Source organism: Periplaneta americana, chromosome 2 (genome assembly GCF_040183065.1).
Source record: "Periplaneta americana isolate PAMFEO1 chromosome 2, P.americana_PAMFEO1_priV1, whole genome shotgun sequence".
Classification (NCBI taxonomy): domain Eukaryota; kingdom Metazoa; phylum Arthropoda; class Insecta; order Blattodea; family Blattidae; genus Periplaneta; species Periplaneta americana.
The window spans coordinates 161,512,960-161,539,294 of NC_091118.1; the positions used below are offsets into that span (position 1 = coordinate 161,512,960).

The 26,335-nt window shown below is 36.0% G+C and overlaps 1 protein-coding gene across 1 annotated transcript; it reads right to left on the reverse strand.

The window, feature by feature from the left end:
• Positions 1-566: 566 nt before the first annotated feature.
• LOC138695314 (hemolymph lipopolysaccharide-binding protein-like) lies at positions 567-21,610 on the reverse strand. Its single transcript, XM_069819740.1, has 5 exons — positions 21,567-21,610; positions 17,568-17,726; positions 12,593-12,713; positions 3,917-4,189; positions 567-928 (listed from the first exon to the last, which is right to left on the reverse strand). Exons 2-5 carry the CDS (start codon positions 17,715-17,717, stop codon positions 726-728), a joined length of 747 nt encoding a protein of 248 aa, XP_069675841.1. The 5' UTR covers positions 17,718-17,726; positions 21,567-21,610; the 3' UTR covers positions 567-725.
• Between the last annotated feature and the right edge of the window lie 4,725 nt (positions 21,611-26,335).

Sequence of the window (26,335 nt, forward strand, 5' to 3'; positions counted from 1 at the left end):
CTCGTATAACACTAATTGTAATCACACTCACAGACACTTCAATACACCAAAAGACAAACTGACTAACCAGGAACTTTTCGTATGCGATTCTGAACATCGCGTAATTTTCATGTGAGCAATATTAAAGATTATTTGGGCTTCAGCATTTGCTCAGTTTCGTGATTTGAGCGAACCAAGACATTTCATCGTTAAACATGCGTTAGCCCTGAAATAAAATACATTTTAGTTCTTTATATTCAATGTTTGCGTTAAGCAAAATCTTCAATACCCATCATTTTTAAATTATTTCAATGAAAACCTTCCCTTCGAAGGTCGCCATGCCATGTTACGTAATTTAATTTTATAATTCCCTTTCTTAGAAGGAAAAATCCTTAAGAGGAGAAACAGTTCAGAATAGAAAAATGTTTGGAAATAACTGGAATATTTTAACTGCTGTAATTATATTAATATTTAACTTAATTTTTCCGATCAGTATCTTGTGTAAAAAATAAAACTACAAATTTTCCTGCATTAATAATTCTCCGTCTTTCCTCATCTTGAAATAGGTTGATCTTAAATTATACTAATTTGTAACATTTTAAGGTTTTTATTTCAATATATTACATCAATACAACATTTTAATACAGTAACGCCGTTTTTCTCTTGCTTCTTGAAATTGCACAAAATTAACATCTTATAAATAATTATAGCTATTTTACTATAATCAGACTAAGCCAATATGTCTATCAATGCCAAGTATGATCATACTCTTCTCCCATTGTGTAGTCTAGGCCCTTCATCATTTTCTCACAGATGAAAATACGTTTAATCGAGCATAGAGCTTCAGTGAGGTATCCGTTTCGGTTAACAGATACGCAATTGGCAGTATCCCTATTATTTGGATGACCAGGAAACCATCTTGCATATCCCGTTGTGTTGATAGAGTTCCCTGAAAATTGTATCGTTCGATTTTAAAGACACCTCAGATATACTGTAAGACATGGATAGGTACACCAATTAAAACACCTATCAAAACTTCAAAAATAGAAGCTGAATGCATGAACAACGTAACTGAACTTAAATTCTACAAAGCAATTTTATCCTTTGGATCCGAAAACTGTGTGGAGACAGTCGACAAAAATAAAGTTCATTCTATGTGCAAGTGTCGAACTTGCAAACTTCAAATACAGGGAGAGCAAATTACTTCCTTACCACGTAGCGGCTATACTCATGTTCGGGTTAATTTTAGCTTAAAGTAAACATAGCAATACGCAACAGCGAGTTTTGATGCCTGATAATTTGTTAAAATTTCGTCCGTGAAAGTTCGAAGACTAATCAGAAGAATCTCGTACTAAAGTTTCAAGTACAACTATTCGGCTGCTATTCATAGACATTTCGCTAGCCCGCGCTACGAGCGTGCTAAACTAGCCCCGACTATCGACTGGTTACTTATACTGGCTTTTAAGGAACCCGAAGGTTCATTGCCGCCCTCACACAAGCCCGCCATTGTTCCCTATCCTGAGCAAGATTAATCCATTCTCTATTATCATATCCCACCTCCCTCAAATCCATTTTAATATCTTCCCATCTACGTCTCGGCCTCCCTAAAGGTCTTTTTCCCTCCGGCCTCCCAACTAATACTCTATATGCATTTCTGGATTCGTCCATACGTGCTACATGTCCTGCCCATCTCAAACGTCTGGATTTAATGTTCCTAATTATGTCAGGTGAAGAATACAATGCTTGCAGTTCTGTGTTTTGTAACTTTATCCATTCTCCTGTAACTTCATCCCTCTTAGCCCCAAATATTTTCTTAAGCACCTTATTTTCAAACACCCTTAACCTATGTTCCTCTCTCAGAGTGAGAGTCCAAGTTTCACAACCATAAAGAACAATCTGTAATATAACTGTTTTATAAATTCTAACTTTCAGATTTTTTGACAGCAGACTGGATGATAAAAGCTTCTCAACCGAATAATAACAGCCATTTCCCATATTTATTCTGTGTTTAATTTCCTCCCGAGTATCATTTATAATTGGTGTTGCTCCAAGATATTTGAACTTCTCCACCTCTTCAAAAGATAAATTTCTAATTTGTTACTTGTACAGGATTCATATCATATTGCTAACACTGGTTTATGAATAATAAAAACGTTAGTTCGCCGTTCATCCACCGGAAGCCCGCGCTAAGAATGTCTATGAATACGGCCCTTCGTGACAAATTCCGGACGATAGGAAACATTACAGATGAATTCTGAAGGCATTCTATCCTTAAGAGGGATTTCGGATGAAAATTTGAAAATTCCCAAAATTCGCTCCACAATTTTTTGTAAGAAATTAGCAACTTCAGATTTCTATGTGAAATGCTACGAAACAAATTGTACAGACCCAGAAACAAAATTTGGGTCAGCTAATTTTACCAAGTTCCAAATACAACTCATTGCACATGTGCAGTAAACAAGAGCTCCTAGACTATGCTTCTTATGGACAGTCTTATGTAGATTGTTGCCTACATAGAGAACTGCTACCAAGACTCCGCCCATTTTATAATTCCGTATCTGTACACTAATCATATTTAGATTTTCTGAATTAACTTAAAGTGAATGATCAAAATTCATCCATCTCCCGTTTCCAAATGCGGCTTTACTTTCATCTTCATGGAAATGTAATTAGACAAATGTTAACCGAGAAGGTGGACTATCAACATCTTGCTAAATTGGACAAGTACACTACGCCTTATTTTTCATTCTGTCAAGACTAAGGAATCACCGATAACACACCGTCCATAGCAGGCGTACGAGAACATTGCACCAGAGTCGAGTGGTCTCTTCGTGGTAAGGAAGTGATCTATTCACCTTCATCTTTTATAGTGTTTGAATTTCTGAAATATCTCTACAGCAATTTCATGGAATATAGATATTCATATGAAGAGCTAGTGAATTTTGATTCTATCACAATTTAAAGGACTTTGTTAACTCGTTACTGTGTCAACAAAGCTCACATTAAGTATATTTAAGGGTGCTGGGACGTGACTGCTATGAAACTGTAGCTCTAAAATTCATGTTAAAAATTAAAAAGAAATGAATTTGCACTTGTGATAGCTTTACGCAGTTTTCACCAACCTTCAGATAAGTCTTTATCTTTGTAAGAAAAAATATCTAACAAAATTTCACAGGCACAAAAAGGAATACCCAAATACTTTTACATGCGCTTTTAATCAATTGTAATTTTCTGACATTTGTATTTATGTCTAAATTTCTACTGGTTTATTGAGAACATAGCACTTGACAAAACGAAAAATAATTTTGCTAAATAAAGATATGCAGTACAGCAAAGTCTTAAATGTTTTGATAAAAATTAAGTAATTAAAAATTTTTAATTTTAAAAATCTGCCTGAACAAAACTCACTACAGCAATACAAACAGATGTTTAGTCTACATTAATTTTAGAGCTGCTGTGAAGGTTTGCAAGACAATTATATCGAAGTATGTAAAAACAAGAGTTTCGGCACTTCATTTTGAATCACCCTGTAAAAGCATTTGGTTGAGTTCTTATCTATACACAGCATGGAAAGGTTTACCTGATGTTTTGTCAAAGTTTCGTGAAGCTATTGCAAGTTGAAGTTCATTAACTTTATTTTAAAAGTCACTAGTTTTAGAGCAAGTCACATGGTCGTCACGTCAAAGTAGCCTTAATCTATTGTATAGGGAAGGCCAGAATTTTCAAGAATCCATAATATTAGCGGAGATATGAGCAACTTAAATTGCATTGTACTTTTAAAAATGTCGTAAGTAGTCAAGCGTAGTGGAGCAGATAAATTAAGCACCAGATAAAAATTTGAAACATTTTTCACGAAATTCAGTTACAGTACATGCACAAGTGCTCTTATCCACCGCACCCGTACTTTGCGGTCACTACAGTTCGAACAAAATCTTACCCATCACAGTAACGAACTGTCCTTCGTTGTCGATGTCGTTTATACCAACATGTAGGGCTACTCCAATACCGGGTGCAGTATCCCATATCTTCTTAATTTCCAGGAATTCCTTTTCCGAATTCAGAATAAGCAAGTAGGCATTTTCTTCATCGCATGTTCTAGACGCTTTGTACCATGTTTGAGCATCTTTGTGGAGCTTGTAGTATCCTAAACCTGGCACGTATTCGTAGCTGGGATCATCGCAAGTAGTAGACTCGTACTGCTCCGAAGACTCTGCGAATACAACACGAACATCGATCAACTTATTTACAATTGCAGTCACATCAGCGCCACTTGAATACCAAGCATCTCACGCAAATATACTGCATTTTCTTGCTACTGAAACTGGTCTCAATCCCATGAAGTCAAGACAAATGTACTGGACGTTTTCTGCATCCGTTAAGAGAATTATTGTCGGAATCTCGAAATAATTCACGAAGAAAGATTACCTTCGTAAAATCTATACTCAGTACAAATGAAGTGTGAACCCTTCATATAGGTTTTAAAGCCCACAGATAGGCGGTGAATTATGCGATTAAGAGCCTTCTGTGTTGCACATTTCACTTTGGCACTTAATACTGGAATGACGTCACAGCACATTCAACTTCCTGCAGACCATGCTCGTGGCCTGGTTTTACTCTACTCCAACCAGGAGAAAGTCTCAGGGGAATTAGACGCAGCGGGGTAATGCAGTGAATCAATGTTTATATCACAAGAGGTCGTAAGGTCACACACGTGGGTACACGCATCTCCATTGGCTAACTCTCAAAGCACAAACGATAATACTGATACACATATTCTTATACTACCCTAGTTACAAAATTAGATCACAGTTAATCTCCTGGTGTGCTATGCATAGACATTTCGCTAGCCCGCGCTACGAGCGTGCTAAACTAGCCCCGGCTATCGACTGATTACTTGTACAGGATTCATATCATCGCTAACACTGGTTTATGAATACAAAAAAAGTTAGTTCGCTGATCATCCACCGGAAGCCTGCGCTAAGAATGTCTATGAATATGGCCCTTAGTCTTTTAATCCCTCCATACAGGAAATAACATATGCAGGAGAGCGCATGCTTTTAAAATAACATAACGGTAATATAATTTATCTACTTCGCTCCAATAGATGACGCAATAGTAAGCACATTCCTTTCACGGTTATTCTCCTGGTTGGAGAACCGTATTGACGACTGCAATGAAATATATTTTTGATTCGAAAACATACTTAGTGGATGAAAGATTCAGGAAGGTGTAATCATTTGCTTTCACCCTAAAAGTTAACATATTGTAACCATTCATTAAAAGAAAAAAAAACTGAAGTATAGGCACAAAAACATAATACTTTTGAAACATTTTTGAGCAGTAAGAATTAAAATCTCCACCGCGCTGTATGTATTTGCACAGTCTATGAACCAGTTTCAATATTCAGTCAGTAAGAAATGCACCTTCTCGGGAACGCACCTATCAACGCAAAGTTTCCAGTTTGTGATCTTGAAAATTTTCCCGCAGGCTGTCATTGAGGGGTCCAAAATAATGAAAATTTAAAGGCCTGGACGAAGGCTGAAGTGAAAGAATATTTCCCAAATTTTGCAGTGGCTTTCTTCGTTTCATTCTATATGACTTTTGCTCTTTTCCGCAAGTTGGATTCTCAATTTATTAGTGTCAATGTAGCGGGTAGTTTGCTCTTTCCATGAAATACACACACAAAAAAAAAACCACGGTAGATGTTCCAGAATATCGGAGGTTTGAGCAGATTGATGAATTTTGCTTTTCTTGCTAGGAGACTGATTCCACTACATGGACTGCCGCTGTATTTCTTTTTTATTATAGTGCACCCAGAATTAAACACATGTGACTGTATACAACATTTCTTCCTATTTCTTGGAGCGCTGCGAAAATGCATATTCTGTTAGCCCTGTGAACCTCTTACTCTACAAGGCACCCACCATTCATAGATTTTCTTTAGCAGAAATCAGCAATTATCTTAACAGCATGGCACACAATACAAATTACAAATAAGACTCGCGTCATCCTGTGCAATCCGCAGATCTTCGCGTATCAAATTAACTACGTTCAAGTCTTACTACATTTGCAGGGGGGCCATCACGCAGTTTATCAATACGTTCCTCTTGTCTTGAAGTGATTTACACACCTAGTCTCCACATTAACAACTTCCTTTTCATACAGATTCCTGAAAATCTGTTAATCACTTCAGGCTCAACCTTCAGCTGCGAAAAATTCAAATGAACTCTTCTGACATGTTTCCAGTGCAGCAGCCATTAAAAAAAATTAGTGCTACAAAGCCATTTGGGGCCAGACTGCTGAAACTTTTTCTGAAGTGGCAAGAAACTTCAGAACTTTCAAAACACTTTACACTAATCGTGAGAAAAATATACTTATGTGGTTACGTGATAATTTATGTTCGTTTCATTCCGAAGAAAACCATCAGCAGAAATTAAGAGCCTAAAACCTCAAGATAAGCACCATCTGCTCTAACCATCGTCATAACGCGGGATTATCAGAAAATTTCCTCCTTCTAACCAGTGATTGTTGAGAAATTTATGGATACTGTTTTGTAGGATAACTTAATATAAAGAAAATTGAAGTTCCTGGTGAATTATAAAATATATCATTACGAAATGTGCTTATACTGGAATGCACGAAAAAATTACTGTACGTATATATTTTCATGGACATCTTTTTAACAGATTACTTACAACTTACTTACAAATGGCTTTTAAGGAACCCGAAGGTTCATTGCCGCCCTCACATAAGCCCGCCATCGGTCCCTATCCTGTGCAAGATTAAGCCAGTCTCTATCATCATACCCCACCTCCCTCAAATCCATTTTAATATTATCCTCCCATCTACGTCTCGGCCTCCCTAAAGGTCTTTTTCCCTCCGGTCTCCCAACTAACACTATATGCATTTCTGGATTCGCCCATATGTGCTACATGCCCTGCCCATCTCAAACGTCTGGATTTCAAGTGCCTAATTATGTCAGGTGAAGAATACAATGCGTGCAGTTCTGTGTTTTGTAACTTTCTCCATTCTCCTGCAACTTCATCCCGCTTAGCCCCAAATATTTTCCTAAGCACCTTATTCTCAAACACCCTTAACCTATGTTCCTCTCTCAGAGTGAGAGTCCAAGTTTCACAGCCATATAGAAGAACCGGTAATATAACTGTTTTATAAATTTTTTAACAGATTATTTGAGTCAATTTCTACAACGTACCTGTATGAACAATCAACTGGTAATAATATAATCACAAACTTTTGTCTAACCTGAATCTAATAGGACTAATGCTGTTTTAGCAACTTATGACTAGACATCAATGTAACCGTTTTTGAGTATTTTATTGCATTATATTCACTCTAAATAGACGAGATCGAACAAAGTCGACCAATATTTTTATATACGAATATATGTATGTACATGTATATTTTTTTCCACAAGGTTTTCCGCTAAGAATTCACTCCAAGAAAAATAAAATCAAAGCTTTCTACCGAAAGAAAGATTAGCCCATCTGGAATAATCACTTCTGGGTGAACTACGGTCATGAATTAATTTTCCTGGCTTCTATGAAATGGGATATTTGTAGAGACCACTCTTCACTTTACTGACCACACAGTAAATTGTAATTTATATTTAAACTATGAAAAGAAATGACGCAAGTTTAGATTTAACTTAAAACTAGCCCATATGTAACTTAAAGTAGGACATCAGAAATAGAAGTTCTACGATTAACGATTACCTCATGCTTTACTTCTACTATTAGTACTGTATTACCATTCAAATTTTACGAATAGACGTTCAATTTAGACACCTGCAACACTTATTACGAAAATCTCATGTCAAGAACATCTTTGTAATTATTAAGCATCTTACTTTGGACTTAATCCATTTATTTACGTCAGTATACAACCAAGACAATTTCACATTTTCTTAACTTTAAATTCTGTTTAAATGGAAAATATATCAAGTCTTACTACAGCGCTAAAAATTAAGATCAAATGTATATGAAGTCTTCGCTACTGATATATACATACTAGTCCAACCAAAACATAAGGTACTATTTTTCTTTAAAAAAACTGGTGAAATTAAGTAGATTTGACTTGATACTTCGGTGTAAATACGAAGAAAGTAATTTTATTCCATTAATTTATCTAGTTTTTAATGTTCTGACGCCCACGAACAAGACAAGTCACTTGAAATTTAACGGCCACTCACCGGCACAGTAAATAATAAAAGATCTGTACTAAGATTATATCGGAAAGGTGAAGAGCACTGGTGAGCCTTGAAAGGATCCTTGAACCTACATGGCTTAAATGAGAGAACGTCATAATAGTCACGAACACAAAGCAATCGTTCGGACCTTAATCACTCGTAAGTAGTGGTAAGTCCAATCTAGACTGGTGCTCGTCTTAGAGTTTCTCTTCCGTAAGAAAATAGTTCCTGCACTAAACGCATTAAAAGATATTTAGTAATACCAATTCTAAGAACCCATATTCTAAAATTTCTCTCCATTACGTTATTATATTTTAATGACTATTACACTTTTATTACGTCACACTACTTTCGACCAATTAAACGGTACGAAAGGACGTCTTTCAACCAATCATGGCTGCTTATTGCACAATTTTATCGCGTCCCCAGCATTTGTTTCTTTGTTTGCCAACATTTCAAACTGCACTGGTCTGGATGTCAAAAAACAAAATTAAAAACCACTCCAGTCGATCCACAGCACTTTCAAATATGACTCGCATTGGCATTCAAGAACAAGAATTAATAAAGATTTTATTTTTTTTATTGGGTTATTTTTACGACGCTTTATCAACATCTAGGTTATTTAGCGTCAGAATGAAATGAAGGTGATAATGCCGGTGAAATGAGTCCGGGGTCCAGCACCGAAAGTAACCCAGCATTTGCTCGTATTGGGTTGAGGGAAAACGCCGGAAAAAACCTCAACCAGGTAACTTGCCCCGATCGGGAATCGAACCCGGGCCACCTGGTTTCGCGGCCAGACGTGCTAACCGTTACTCCACAGGTGTGGACATTAATAAAGATCACTGGTCATATATGAAGAGCACCATTCGGAAATCCTAAATAAGTTGAGGGATACACCGTGTACATCAACGAGTTCACTTCTTTTACGCACACGTCCAATATAACATCAACTGAACCACCAACCATTAAAACATTCAAATTTGAAAATTGTACTTTCAATAATTGTTTCTTTTAAAATTATTCATGTTTATTTTTATTTCATCATCGTTAATTAAAACGTTTCTTGTTTATTTCATCATCCCTAATTAAAACTTTTCTAACACTTATTTATATTATTTAGGTTGTTTGTTATAGCTTCTGCTATATGATATTATGGATAGTCACGTATCAGAGATTATTTAATACTAAGATTTATTGAAAATTATCTGTCAAGTGACGTTGATTATTGGGATCCGGATGATTAAAGTGTAATGCAAATGTTTTAATAAAAATGAAACAATCAACAAAGCCTTCTTGACTAGTAACAGTCCACAGTTCAATTCCATAGTTGGCACAACTGATACCGGTAACAAGAAAACAAAACACTACTGCCATCTAGCGTAATGTTGAGATGGTACAATAATACATTTGAAGACAGTTTTATTTTCGTAAGCCAATTAATATTTTATTGGAGTACTTTATTACTTCTAATCTTTATATACTTTCTTCTAATAGTGTAATAGTCAATTAAATCCCACTCGAATTTTGATTTTCTCTAGATCGTCGATAAAATCAAAACCTCTAGTGAGATTACTGTTGATAAAATAATGACTGCTTTAAAATGTAATTAGCTTGAAGCAAAAATGAAGGAAACTTAATTGTTAGAAAAAAAACTATTCCATTTAAGTAAAATTTTTTATCCGCCTAGAAAAATTACCTCACCTAGTAGTAGTTCCCTGGTAGAGGGGCAGAGAAGGCCTGATGGCCTTATCTCTACCAGGTTAAATAAATAAATACTACTAATACTAAATAAATAGCCTACAAGATATCGTCTGTTTACAAGGAAAGCACATTAAGTCAGAAATATCACTTTAAGAAAAAGGTATGGCCTATATATTATAATGTGAGTGTATAAACTTAGAATTGGAAAATTAAATACACAAAGAGAAAGAACTTACTGAAAATATTTTGAGGATTCGGTTTTGTTAAGAGCTTTCAAAATGCCCTTTTCTCAAAAGTAATATTTTCTACTTCATGTGTTTTGCTCGTCTTTTCTCCAAGACTGTACATTAAACGGTGCAAGATTATGAAACTTCATCACAGGAACTCTGAACGATAGTAACTGAAGGAAGATAGTTTAATAGCTCGATGCATTGCTATTTCGAAATTTAAAGTCCTTAAAAAGTGCTTAAGGGATTCCCTACCAATTCTGATTAGCTAACTCCACTCAGTGCTGCAAACAGTATGATCTGGATCGTACAAGTGCGATAAATTGGTATCGTACGATCGTATAATCCAACACACTGACAGTATGCAAAATTTACGATCCTGTCGGAAAAGAGGAAAAACGTGTCAAAAAGAGAGAATTTTACTTTTTACCATTTACGACATTTAAAATTTTATTTTTACATATCTGCAGTATAACATTCCACATAAAGCGGTTTCTGCGTATAGCACTTCTGCGTTATGAGTGCGGCACAATCGATTGGAGCAACACAGATTCCTATAAGGCATAAACAATGCTCTGATATCTCCACGTCCAGGAGACTGCTTGATTTTGGTAGACTAAACATTATAGTAAGCGTTAAGAAATCCATTACTTGTGGCTATTAAAAATGACTATGACAAAGTTCTTTTGTTTATTTCCAAACATCTGAGAAATGATTTCTCCAATCCTCTCAATAATCTAAACAATTTTCACGTAAGCATGTAAAAAGTTGGTCATAATATTTTGGGAATACCACAACAGAAAAACATACGCAGAAAACATACAACGGAGCACGGAAGTCTTTTGTGGTAGTGCGTGACAATAAGAAATCAGATGTCATTGTGATAAGTATCGACATGAAAAAGTGGCAATGGAATCAGAAAATAGTGATGGTCGTCTTAGTGCGCCCTACTCCCAAAAATCTACATCGAACATACATAAATATAAAATATAAACAAAATTGTTTAAGAAATTATGGTAAACTCTCCCCAAATTTATGTAAAGATTTGTTGTGCGCGATGATCAAACTGAAAGCGCTAGATGTAGGTTATGGTTCTTCTGCTCCTGCTGTTGCAGGTCCTCCCGAAGAAGATGCCTTGAATTTTTAGCCTCTCCCAAAATAAGCATATGTTTTAATATATAATTTTGTGCGTCCATATTTAATTTTTAACAATTCAATCCTCTAGAGTCAACTCAAAAATATACAAAAAATTAACGACTCTCTTAATAATTCATAAATTTATATAGAACGAGTTTACTTAAAACAATATTTAGAATATTTAATACATGGCATACTTAATTGAAGATGCGATTAATTGATATCGAGAGGCAAGAGATTGAGCTCCAATGTTCGGAAAAGTCCTCACATTTACAATCAGATCTCATGCTTAACTGGGGGAGGTGTGACTACATAAATGCTTGTAATAAAGACAGCAGAGCAGGTTTAGCGTGGCTAAAATTGGGGGATGGAATTGTCAACGAAGGAGAGCGCCTTTGTCCCCTTTGCAGAGAAAAAGACTCTTAGACATTTTATTACAGTGTCGAATTGGAACAAGTACGGAGAAAATATCTACCACCCTCGATGCTAAGTCAGAATAGGAGTTCGCTTGTATGTCTTGGCCTCATGGGGAATGGAGAATACGAACAAAAGACTGGATTGTTTCTCTTGAAGGCGAGACATTAGAAGTGCAGCTGTGGAAGTTTGTGATACGAACTGACGGAGATAATTGTATCTACCCAATTATATACTTTTGTGTCTGCTTTAGGCTAGGATATATTATATAATGTGTTTTGTTGTGCCACTTTCATTTTAATATGCGTGTTCTTTTAGAGAAGTGGTTGGATATAATCATAGGTGAGGGGATTGGACTTTATTTAGGTACAAAGCACGTACGGTCAGAAGATCCGTGCACTGGATTTTAGAGAAAATCACGATAATATAACATCTGTATGTATAATATTACTCAATAAATCCATCTATCTATCTAATTTTACCAAATGGTAATTAGATGTGAATTTTTGCTTAATTGTCACAAACATTTTTGAATGTTGAGTTACAATTCTAAAGGACAATTTCCTTACAAAAATTAAGAAACCGTTTAAATAAAACACAGTGAAGGGGGTTTAGGTAAGAAAATTCAAATAGGCCTATTTTTACATGTGTACGATCCCCAATGAAAATACAATAATTTGGAACCAATTATGCTATCCAGTCAAGCCGTAGAGTTGGCAACGCTGACGCCACTAAATAAAATTATAACTATTGAACTAAATCTGCACACACAACGTCCTAGAAATATGGTCATCTAACAATAAAGTTCGTGAAAGAAATTACTTAATCGATGCTGCAGTCAACGCTGTTACCGACGTCTGAATTTTCACGACGATAAGACAAATTAACCTTTCACTACAGTTACGCAAGTTTTACTTGAAACCTGTACCTGGCACTTCCGACATCAGCTCCTCAGGAACTCCATCCAGGCATGTGAAGGTCAGCCGCATCACATCATCAGCAAATGCAAATGGAGACAGGCGCTTATGACCTCCGTAATCAAGGGTCACCTGTTAAAGATTTTACCATTAATACCTTCCAAATTTCTCAACATTGATAGAAAAGGAATCTTCAGTGGTTAGAGCAGTGGTCTTCAGTATTCTGCTGAACTGGGTAAAGGGTAAGGAGGGAGTCGCAATATGCACCGCCGTGCAAAAGAAAGCATACCCGCCAGCAGCCACGGGTGCACGCTGGTGCTGCGGGTGAGAGACGCCAGCCCGAGAGTGCATTATGCTGGTGACCGCTGTGTTACCAAACACCACGAAATTGTGACGTAATAGAAATGCAACCCGCACACCACTATCGCAAGGAGAGGGGTGGAGTGGGTATCTCCTCAGGTAATGCAGTGAATAACAGTGCAGAGACTGACTGACCGAAAAACGAAACCAATATAATATTCTTCTACTTATTAACTATACACACTTTTTTCCATGTTAATTTTGTATCCTCCTATTCATTATTTTTGTATTATTAATAAAATAAAATAAATGTATTTTCTTATTTACCATAGAAAGAGCGTGTACTTTACATCAGCAGATATTTGAAATTAAAAAAACGTACCAGGCTGGTCACGAAGTTTTAAATTACACTACATACTTCAAAAAAACGTTTAAGTATTTTACTCCGATTAAGACACAGAAGCCGATATTTTTTATTGTTTATTTATTAATAAAATATTCAAATTACACTACATACGTCCAAAAAAACCTCATGTATTTTACTCCGATTAAGACATAGAAGCCGATACGTTTTATTGTTAGTTTATTACTCAAGTTACAGGTAAGGGTGTGGTAGTCTTCATAACAAGAAAAATAATTACAACGTACATTGTTCTTTTACACTTCATTTAAAATTTTACAACAAATTTTAGTGTATCATTTTTGCCATCTGCACAAAATACTTTTCCTTCCATGCTCCTTAAAATTAAGTTTTTACTTACTGTTTTCGAAAAGACATCGAAACATATTATCCTACACACTTGTAACATTACATGTGTACGTCCGCTGCTGATAAATGTCTTGCTTTTATCGAAGTGATAGCTGTAAACAGAGGGTGGGGATATGTCATGGCTACGCTTGAGTGGAGACAGGGGCATGTGTCGCGGCACAGCTTTTGGCGATCACTGTGTTAGAGGAATTACTCGTACTTATGCAAGGAAGAAGCGAACAAGTTTCCTACCTTCGTACCAAAGACTTTACATTGTAAATGCTCAGAAAATCTCAAGTTTCACCATTCATTCCAATTTTATTTTTTGTAGAAATATTCTTCACACTGGCAACGCTACGGACTAGTAGCATTCTACAAGTAGACAATAAAATCGAGCAGATGTTTTGCACATTTTATCTTCTCATTTAGTTTAGATTTATAGCAATTTCTCTGCATAGACTATACTGTACACTTTGTCACTGTTCTTTCAGATTTATCAATTTGACGCTTTCAGCTATAGAGATGATTCACCAGTCTGTATTAAACGTGGGCGAGAAGAGCACTATAATACTTTTCTGGAGGCCTACGTACCGTAAACCTATAATACGTGGTTCCCAACTTTACTTCCCTCCCGGAAGAAGCCTTGCTAAAAAAATTTTATTGTTCCTTAAAATCTGTAGAATCTGAACTCGAAAATCACGAAATCACAATGAAAGGCTATTTTAGGAATAAATCATTTAAAACTACTGTAGTGTAATTCATGCCAATTAATCCGAGAAAGTACATTACAATTCTTTTCATGTGTGGCAACAATGTAAAGGAAAACAATATCCTCAATTTAACATCTTGCGTTCAATTTCGCTGAAAATCGATTTAATTTCTTTTAATATTCATTTTCTAATATATAAAAGTTTATCAATTTTAACACTTGCACATTTCCATTTAAAATCCAAAATTTATAACTTTTCTAAACTGAAAAACGATTCGAGGGCTTAATGTGAAACTAACGTAACTGCAATCTATGATTTATTCACAACAAAATTCTTAACAGGCAATATGTTTATTTTACATGAACTGTGCCATATTTTGTGGTTACAAATTATATAATACATGATGGAAGTGAAATAGCCTTGCAGATTTTCAGGTCAGAGCGAATAGCTTATGTTGCATGTAGCAAAAATCTGTCATTGGTGGAAAGTTCATAGTTTTTTCAGAAAAGGTTTTTCCCCAAATGTTTAACAATCTCTTATTCTATAACTATTGCGAATAGGATCGTGATTTTTGTCCATATCGATAGGAGATCTAATAAAAAATAATTTATCCATCTGGTGTAGGCCTATTTCAATAGTTTGGACGGTTTTCGTGTAAATTTAATTTTAAAAAATCTCCAATTTCAAGCCACTACACGATGCTCGCAAGTGGCAACGTCTAGGCAGAGAACAGTTCGCCTACCGAGACACTGAGTTCGTTGACCTCTTGCATCTGCATCACGAGTTTCTAACTTAACTTTCTAATTAACCGTGCATTTAATGACAAAAAGTAATTCAGTGAAACTTCCCTTAACGGACACTTCCCAGTAGCGGACTTTTAAAATTCCCCTGCAAAATCATTGTATAGAGCACATCTAGGTCAGAAAGCATGGGTAGACATAACGGCTCGGTTAGAAAAGCCAACGTACTATGGTAGGAACGATCACGATTTTAAAATCAAATGTAGGAAACAAAACGGATGCACGTAAATTCTCATTTTTAAATAGAACTATAAATGATTGGAATGACCTACCTGCAGCGGTCTTTGAGGGCTGTCCTTAAGGAGATTCAAGAATAATTTAAAAAGTTGTGTATAAAGTGAAAATTAAAATTAAGGTGACATTCAACATTTAATTTTTTAAGGTGACATGTATTTATCTAGCCTGAAGATTTTACTTCCTTGGTTTGAATTTTAAATTATTTAAAAAGTAGTGTGTAAGAGGGCCTTAGACTAGAAATATTTAGTTTAAATGTAGTTCTGTTTATAAGTATGCATAAGGATGTAATTATTTGACTTATTTGAACTGTTGTATCAGTGAAGCGAGGTGAGTCAGTGAAGTTATGGTTTTACAGTGCAGTGAACAGTTCCGATCAGTGATAATTTATAGCGTCAATGAACTGTGTTCTATAGTGTCAGTGAAATGTGTTACAGAGTGTCAGTGAAGTGTGTGCTAAAGTGTCAGTGCAATGCGTCATAGTGCCACTACAGGGAATGAGATGTGAGTAAAGTGAAAGACTATTGAAACTTATGTAGGACCTATACATAATTATGTAGGTTGTATTGTAAAATTAAGTATTTTATTTATGTTTTATTATTATTGTGTTAAATTTTATTGTGTATTCTTATTGTATTGTGTATAAAATTGTATATGTGTTGTAAAATTGTATTGTGTATTGTAAATTTTATTGTGTATTGCTTATCATTTTATTGTGTATTGTTAATATTGTATATACCACTGCCACCGGGTGCTTGCCCACTTGCAGTGTAAATAAATACATACAAAATAACATTGGCCCTTATGATAAAATTCTTCCAAATAGCGGACATTCTCAATAACTGACGCGGACACTGAAATGCATCTCCCAACAACAATTAAAACTTCCAAATAACGGACAGCGTGAAAGAAAAAAAAATAGACTGTTGTAAATTAAATGGAATTCTAACGGAATTCTTTGCAACAATCATTATCGTGCATTTGAAGGTTCTTGTACTTTATTGAATGTGAGCACCACAGTTGTTAGTCGTGATGCTGTACGTGAGCAGTCCGTACTTTTAGTTTGTCAAGTGGAGTGTTTGGAAGTACAGTCACATTAAAAATGTCACAAAAACGTAAACGTTTGTCACTAAAAGAGAAAGTGGATATTGTAAAGCATAATGAGAAGGAGAAATTAAGTATTTGTGAGCTGGCCACAAAGTTTAATGTGGGAAAAACTCGGGTTAGTGCTATTTTGAAAAACAAGAATGTTATTTTAAAATCATACACTGAGAATACAATTCTAGATTTCTTTGTGTAAGATGAAGTGGTGCAGTGACTGATGTTTACTTCATTTACAAAACATTTACTGGTACGATTTCTCTTTGGATGAATACTGTAAAAAATCTCACTGTCTACTGTACTGTACTATAAAATATAGTGTTGAATATGTATGAGAAATTTTAATGTACTGTATACATACTATTTTCTAAATAGCGGACACTTCTCAATAAGGAACATTTAATTTTTCCCCGGCGGTGTCCGCTATTGGGAAGTTTCACTGTATAGCCTATTACAAGTTCCGATTAAAACAATTTGATTTTTCACTGCATATATAACTTTAAAATGCAGTTCTCAAAACTTTGTATTTTGAGTATTTCAAACTGGTCCGTCAATATGTCAAAGGTTTTAATTTGATTAGAAATATTTCCTCGTAAGAGACAACTGCATTCATAGGCTATCAGGTACGACTTCCTTCCGCGGTATTCATTGCTACGTTTGAATCTTTTTGCATTGAGCAAGTTCATTTCCCATTGTTCGACTTTAATATGGACGGACATGCTACTTTTCATGAAAAGTAATCTGAATAATCAGTATTATGATATTCTATACTTGAGAGGATAACTCTAGTGATCAACTTCCAACGGGCTTAGACCTAATATTTATTTTGTATCACCTTAACGAAGAGAATGTAAAATGAAAGAATTTTCTAGGTAAAACCAGTCTACTATAATATACAGTCACGAAGCTTGAGTTTTGAGGGTGCTAGAAACAATAGACTGTGACGGTACTATTTTGCATTGCCTGTAATGAGGCGATATTAGCGATCCTAGTGATGAGCAACTATCTAATGTTTGCATATTTACTACGTATTGAGCTTCGCGACTGTATATACTAGACTGTGGTAAAACTAGAATTTTAAGAATTGTGGTACCTGTGCAGCTAATTCTCCAGTAGCATAGTGTCTGCTGAACCCAAGGGTCATGGGTTTGAAGTAGTCAGACTTGCATTTCATTGCAGTGGCCAGACCTGGACACAGCATAACGCAGCACACCAGAGATGCGAACTTCATGCTGCAGTCCATTATGAAATTCTGGAACAGAAAATGCAAGCATTCACCCCATCTTCCTAAAGTATTCTACTCAAAGGGTTTAATCAGATGTGAAAATAGCCAAGAATATCATTTGAACATGAAGTTTTCGTTGAAAAGCACCAATTCACAAATATTTTAGTACTCTAGAGCTAAAATTGTAGGTAATACTAATTCATTTTCTGCATTTTATGCTATTCATTAAAGAGTAGTTTAATATCAAAGACTGACATTGTCGTCTCCATAGTTTTGATTTAGAGGCACTTTTTTGTTTCACAGTGTTCTTTGAAATATTTTAACAATTTATTTTTATAAATTGTAGTGTTAGAGTTTGCATATAGTTCACCATAACTGAAAAGAGCATGAAAAAATGTACGAGAATCCACATTATCTAATTTTCGATCTGAAGGTCAGATGTCCGCCTTTGATATTAAGCTATTCAAATATTGAACCAACGTATGTCTACTCTTCTATTCAATTGTTTTAAATAATTTATGGACTCAACTAATGCACATCATCCATTATCTATTTTGATTTATTAATATATAAGAGTTCGATTTTTTAGCTACAAAAAATTGTCCTCAGATTTGAAGAGCCGTATTGAAAAGTTAACAGCTCCGTTGAATAAGTGCCTGGTCTTCCTAAGACACTAGACAGCCATTCAAATAGCGGGCGCGCTTCCGAACAGGAGCAGCGGCATTTCCCCCTAAGGTTAGAGCCCGGTTTAGGTAGCTTGTGTGTGTGTATTAATCGAAAAAATGTAAACATACGTCTTAGTCTCAATATTTACTAGCCCCTAATTTTCGATTAATACACACACACCTAAACTGGGTACTAACCTCAGAGGAAATACCGCTGCCCCTCTTGTGAAGTGCGCCCCAAATAACTACTGAGCACTTCAGGTTTATACTTTCTAAAAAATTCTACAAGTTACGAGAAGCGATGCGATTTTCGGAGTCAAATATCTGTCCCATTAGAAATTATAAGGAAGAGGATAAGCTCTTAGTACCCACTCTTCCGGATTAAAGTTTGTAACTGGCGCAATGGATGAATTTCTCAATCCTTGATAACTGCGATTGTACGTAGCTCCGAAATATTAGACGTAATGACATAGCACAACTGATTTATGTTAAATACGCAGTTTTGAGATCGCCCATATGATTTTACAAATGACTTATCCAGTTATCCCAAATAGTTCAGAGACTAATTGCAAATATTTAATGTAACACGAGATTCGTTATCTTTATATTCCGTAGAGTTCACGAGTCTTCATTTATGAAGTTAGATATTTTACATCACATTTCGTGTTTGATTATTAGTTCGTGAAGATCACACGTTTTTCGTAACTCCCCGTGTTTAAGATCTCTCCTATTTATTTCCAGTTCTAGAAATACAATATTTTTTAGTATACAATTTCGAATACTTTATTCTAAAATCTTCGATAGTTACCTGAAATTTATCCATCTCAATCGCTTTGTTTTCAGTAATTTTAAAACTTCAACAATTTAATAATTTATTATATAGAACGAAATTAATTATCTGAAATACAACAGACTGAATTTCTAATTTAGCTCGAGCAAACTTGAGAACAGTTGACATGCCAGTTCTACGGGTTTAATACAGGATTATGTGCAGAACCATGCTAAAAGAATTAGGTCGAATAGAGTATAGGACGCTTGAATTTACTGTAATAAATATGAAAATCAACCCTACTCCCTGTATGAAATTCAAGAGTTCTACATACGAACAGGATAATATGGTGGTGTATTTTGCCTATTTAGTTTTAGCCATTAAAAATACCGAGAAAGAGCCAACAGACTTAATGTACGACAATTACTGCAGGCATGTTTAATTTTTATTTAGTCACTTAGGTAAGTTTTAATGAATTCTTGCAGGCTCATGAAAATGAGATTTGCTTTGTACGGTTGGTTCATATTATACGTAACAGTTACTATTAGTTTCCCTGCCATTCCTTTTCACTAAGTTAATAGTTTATAGGCCTATATATTTAAAAAATACTTTACATTCCGCATACACATTCAGTTATGTAACTATTCTATTTATTACTCTACCAGAATAAATTTTATAGATATGTATGGAACGAGTATGGACATGTTTTGATAATGTGCATAACCGAACGAACTACTACGGTTCCTTTAATTGATTTTCCCTCTCCGCGATCGAGATTTCAGATACAATATCTTTGAAATTGTTAAACTTCAACAGTTTTGCCTTATTTTTCTTTTTTCTCGTTTGAGAATTTGACAACTAATATCCTAATAAACTTGTCAGAAAAAATCCAGTGCCAAGATTTCAAAAACAGCAATACAATGAATTTGAAAGAAACTTGCTTTTCGAACCTCCCTCAGTCAAAATAACAGAAAAATTAAGTTTACTATAGAACTTATGTGGGAGGAAAAGCGATAATCTTTTTTCCAATATTCAATGAAGACTGATTACAGTTAACGGTTATAGTATACAGAGGTAAAAAAAGATGTTACAGAAAGAACGTAAAGGCATTTAATGAATCAACACTGGTACGTCAGAAAAGGGAGAGGTACGGTATGAATCAAGCTCCACACTCTTCTTCTTCTTCGTTCTCTTTCTTGGCCTCGGGTTCAATTCAATGATCCCATGTAGCCAGCTAAATTCTCTAATGTAAAATTGTATTCTCTTATGTACTGAATAAATAGCACCGAAGTACCGCACCGACCGGTGACTAACTATTTTAAAAAAACATGAATGAGTTGTGGATGATAAACGATGACAGTGAACACGCCTGCACTTCACGGATACAGACCGATGACTTCTCCACACTCCTCTCGTCATTAGCAACACGGACAGAACACGCGGAAATGGCTACAGCTATGAAACGATCTGAAAATTCGAATAAAGCCTCCTTGGGAAAATTTCGTTTCCTCAGATTTAGGCAGCTATGCAGAATGAAAAAAAAAAACTATTTCCTAAAACGTCTTACAAGGTAACTCAAATATTTGGTAATTTTCTAATGGTTTAATAACTTAAAAATATCGCGACAGACTGGAAGAAGAGAATATTCAAAATTCTTTTCACTGATATTGAATTTATTACGGATTAAGGAAACTATTTCATATAGGCTACCAATCTAGAAAGGTATAATTCATAAAATGGTTGGGCGGAGCGGAGAAAAATTCTCTCAGACACCAGGATTCGAGTCCTGGTTTTCAGCTCTACGTGCTCACGCTTTATCCACCAAACCACACGGATTCCACTTCCGATGTCGTATATGATAATGCAGAATCCCTGCACGGAAATATACGTACTTCGGTAAATCACAATAATTCATGAAGTTTTTTTTTGTAACAAATTCCATGTACTTACATTCATTCGAAACCTACAAGTCCCTTTAGAAAAAAAAAACCTTGCTAATGTTCGTAATAGATCCCCAAAACACTAATATTAAATTGAGCAGTATTTACTTTAAGGCAAATAATCCGTATTTTTAATAAAAACAAGCGATGCATGTTGATTTATCGTTGAAAATGTTCTTTGTAAGTAACAGACACCAATACCAAAAGAAATTTAAATTGCATTTCAGTGATTTAATAATTTTCCCGATGTTAAAAAAACTACAAAATTTAAATTCCTTTAAATATGAACAAGATGTGCAACAGGTTTCTATGTATGGTCTGCTAAACCAACCCGAAAACTTACTAGGACTACGTAAATCGACTCTCCTCAAAATAGAAAATGTTAGGGAGTTATTCTGAACAAACAACCCTCATTATACATTAATACCTATCCCTAATATAAACTACTAAACACTGCGGTACTCCGACACTATTAGTAAGTAAAAGTACTTACCAAGAGCTTCCCAAGCAAACTGAGACAGAATCAGCTCCTCCAGTGTTCGAGTTAATTGAAGATAGGACGCGTGGTGGGGATATGAAAGACCGAAAATGGCGTACTTGTCATCTCACCAATGATCATTTGCTACATTATCGCTGGATGAGAAATTTGTATTTCCATTAGGAAAGATAAATTCTTTTCTCAATACACATTGGAAAGGAAGCGTATTAAACTGTATTGTAAGCTATATTTAAATAACACACAATTAAATTTGCGCATATATCTTTTCGATTCTTTTAATTTAAATTCTTATTCTATACCTTAATACCTGTTTATACGAATATGATGGGTAAAAGTTTTCCTTTCAGACGCCATTAAAGCTCCTGGGAGGCATGAAGGTAGAGCTCTTTGCTTTCATGATCTCGGAACTAGAATGTGAAAGGGTGGTCAACACCGACTGGCTGGCTTTACGAGGGCTCGACCCGGGCGGGCGTACATTTGGGCACGCTTTGACCTATGCGCCCTATATATTATGCAATGATTCAGCGTATTCCGAATCTCACCGGACCGGTGGACATCAATGACGGCACGCTGCAGCGGAATAGGAACAAAACTGCTGGAAGGTTCAATGACTATCATGGCAGATGTACAAGTTATTGTGCTACGCTAGCAAGATTTTGCGAAATTTCCGTATTATCATCTCGTTCAAAGAAAAGAGAGCATAAACAATTTATTTCTTGAACCGGTAGTAATAACTGGTCCGTTGACATGTTCGCTCATAAGCCATTAACATACTGTTTTTACGTTGTGCTCATTACAAACAATACAGCAGAACACACCGCCATGACACAACAGTGCACGATGTTATTCGTCTGCTAATTCCCGCCCTATACAAGAACCAATCAGATTCACTAATGGAGGCTGATGGAAACTGCTACCACCTCTGCAAACTGATGGAACCGGTGCGACACCGGTGGAGCATCAGTGACGTCATCGTTGAAATTCGGAACACCGTGATGTCATCAGATTGCTCAGCGCTGAGATTCGGAATACGCTCATTGTCCAAGTCTAACAGGTAGCCTGAGTGCTATTCGTGAATTCGATTGACAGGTGAGCCATCCTGCCTCAGCTCCTGATAGAACCAGGTCCCGTCCGCATACGAGTAGCCTGATAAGCTCCAGGGGCCCGGAGCATCAAAAACCCTTTCTATATCGGCATCGGAAATCCGTACTACCCCCAGGACTTCACCCCAGCATACTTTTATTGCAGATGATAAATGAAATGAGAGGGAGGTGGAGAGTGTTGGTGGAATGATACAGGGAAAGGGAAGTACCCCGAGAAAACCCTCCGCAACGTAAGTTTCGCCCACCACAAATTTCATCACGAACTGACAGGGATCGAACCCGGGCCGCCTGGATGGAAAACGTGGCCAGTACTACGCTGTGAATGCTTTTCAGCCTCAAGAAAGATGCGGTATTTAATTTGACAACTTATTTATTTAGCCTCATTTTATTCAAAAGGTGATTTTTTGTAATGGCCTTCACATATTAAAACCAGATTCAAATGGAAAGTTTACAGAAGTCCGTAGCTGAAGCCTCAAAACTTGTAATCACACGAAGAAAGCTGGTATATAAGTTTTTATGGTTTCACTAGTGTTTGACATCGCAGTCAGTTATAGTTAGACAGCGGAAAAAAAAATGGAATTTCATATTTTGCACCATTAATCGCAGAGCATTGTGAATCATAAGTTTTATGTTTAGACATGAGTACAATCGAAATTGGGGTAGGCCTAGTATTTTATTTTGCATATTTCTAAATATTTCATAAACATTTTCATATTATGAACAAATCTTCATGTACTTGTTCATATTTCCCAATACCTACCTTCTTCTGATGTATTTTCGATGTACTGGAGAGATTTGGAGACGAGCTTCCATTTTCTTAAAGCAATGTTCCGCAACTTTTTTTACTCACGGCACACCCTACACGGGCCTAGACTCAACACGGCACACCAAAATGTTAATCCCCTCAATCAAGTTAATAATAATAAAATTATTTATTATTATTATTATTATTATTATTATTATTATTATTATTATTATTATTATAAAAGAGAAATCGACTCTTATTAACAATTCATGAACTTTAATTCACTGTAGAAAACACACATTTCTTTTACTAATATTAAAGTAAATAACTCTCTCATACAGTACCTTCAATGTAATACTTGGGCTCGCTTACCTTCACAGAGGTGGCTGATCCGTGGAAGAATCGTTGACTGCACTGTCAACCTCATTTCTTCATTGATGGATCTGAGTCTCTCCCTCTTTGATGTTTTAATTTCGTTAACAAATGTAGTTTCAATTTACTGGGAACCATAGCAGCATTACCGAGTTTTTCACCTCACACAACACACCCGGGGATGGGCATGTTTTGTCACCACATTATGAAAACCCGTAAGATAAATACTGTAATTATCACTAAATTACCGGTGCACTACTTTTTGTTCCTTTTTTTTCGGGCTCAGTGGTTTCACTACTTGCACTTGCGGACGAAACACTCCGTACAAGGAACTTGTCGATCTTGAAGGTATAAAATAGTTTAATATTAATAGAAACTAATAAAACTGTATAACAATGACAACTTTACGACCACTTCAGAGCACAACTGTGATAGAACTGAAATAATTGTAACTATTGTTGCTTTGAGACATGAAATAATTGATGTCTTGTGATTGGCCATCCAAATGAACAATTCTATTTGTCAAATTTTTTTCTCACGCCGCCTTCTAGCAAAATTTTAAATTTGAAAAAATCATGCAGAAACATTTCTTGAATAATCCTCTGCTAGGGTAATCTGACACGTTTTATTGAACCTGCACGTGATATTAAGAGAGTTTTGTAACTCATACTGTCTGCGAAAATTGTAAATGTTTTAAAAAATGTTAGAGAGGGATCGGTTATTGTCATTTATTATAACAATATCTTAAGGTTTTGAAACTGTCAGTTATTGTAAGAAATGGGAAACTTCAAACCTGGCGACAATTCCTAGTCAGGTCAGTCATGCTCCCAGCTTCTGACAAAGTGGCCTGGGAATGGTACACAAAACATACGGTAAGTGTTACAAAGAAACCGCACCATAGCCGGCGCAGCGGTAGTGGCGAGAATACAAAAATTAATATATCAATAAGCAAACAACGATACAACAACAATGTTAAGTAAATAAATTATACTTAATTTATTTTACAACATAAAATTCGCAGCATGTAATAAAGAATAAACAAGTACCATGTTACTTAAAATAGACAATTTTATTACTTTCATTTTAATTTAATTTTATTGATTTCTTACAATATTAGGTAAAAGTTCACGTCACACCTTTCAACTTGTGGAGGCACACCAGTGTACCGCGTCACACCGGTAGCGGAACACTGTGTCTTAAAGAATCAATAACATGCGTCATACCCAATGTTATACCATGTTCAAATTTTCCAATCACAAGCAACCTCTTACAATAGACGGCGTATTCCGAATCTCACCGGACCGGTGGACATTATGACGTCACGCTGCAGCGTAATGGAAACAAAACTGCTGGAAAGTTCAATGGCTATCATGGCGGCTGTACAAGTTGTTATTGTGCTACGCTACCGAGATTTTGCGAAATTTCCATACTGTCATCTCGCTCAAAGAAAAGAGAGCATAAACAATTTATTTCTTGAACCAGTAGTAATAACTGAAGGGGTCAGAGCCATAGTGGGCCAAGCGCCATACATAAAACGGAGAAAACAAGGGTTAAAATTAAGTGCTTACCATAATTCAATGAAACATACAGAGTGTTTCAAAAATACGGGGCATAATTTCAGGTATGTATTTCCCACATATAGACAATCAAAATAGTTCACTACAACATGTGTCCGGAAATGCCTCATTTCCGAGTTATGGCCTTCACAACATTGAAATTCAACGGAAACGTTTTTCTTTCCGCAGGTCGTTGTCATTACAGAATATGTTCAAAATGTCCACCTCCTGCTTGAATACAGACCTCACATCGATGTCACATTCACCTGCGAACACGATCCCAAACTCCAGGAGTATTTCGTATGTCCTCAGAACATGCCACAATTCGATTGCGAAGGGATTCCAAATCAGGCACCGGAGACGAATAAACCAATGATTTTAAATGGCCCCACAAGTAGAAATCGAGAGAGTTCAGATCAGGTGAGCTTGGAGGCCAAGCAATTGTGCCACCTCTACCTATCCATCGATCAGGAAACCTTCGATCCAAGTACCGGCGAGCCGTACGACTGAAGTGTGCAGGAGCGCCATCATGCAAGAAGTGAATATGTTGACGATTGATCAGTGGAATGTCTTCTAAAACATGAGGTATGGTGTTTTCCAGGAAGTTTGTGTACGCCTGCCCCGTAAGTCTGTTTACAAGTACATGGGGTCCAACTAATCGATCATCAATGTTACCGGCCCACATGTTGAGGGAGAACCGCACCTGGTGATGAGATGGAACAGTTGCACGTGGGTTTTCATACGCCCATACATGCTGATTGTGGAAATTTGTTATGCCATCTCGTGTGAACTGTGCTTCATCTGTAAATAATACTAAGGCAGGAAAGTTCGGATTTACACCACACTGCTGCAAGAACCACTGACAGAACCTAACTCGTGCAGGGTAATCTGCTGGTGACAGGATCTGTACACGTTGCAAATGATAAGGATACGATTGATACTCTTTCAACAGTCTCCAGACAGTGGTATGAGGAACATTGACTTGCA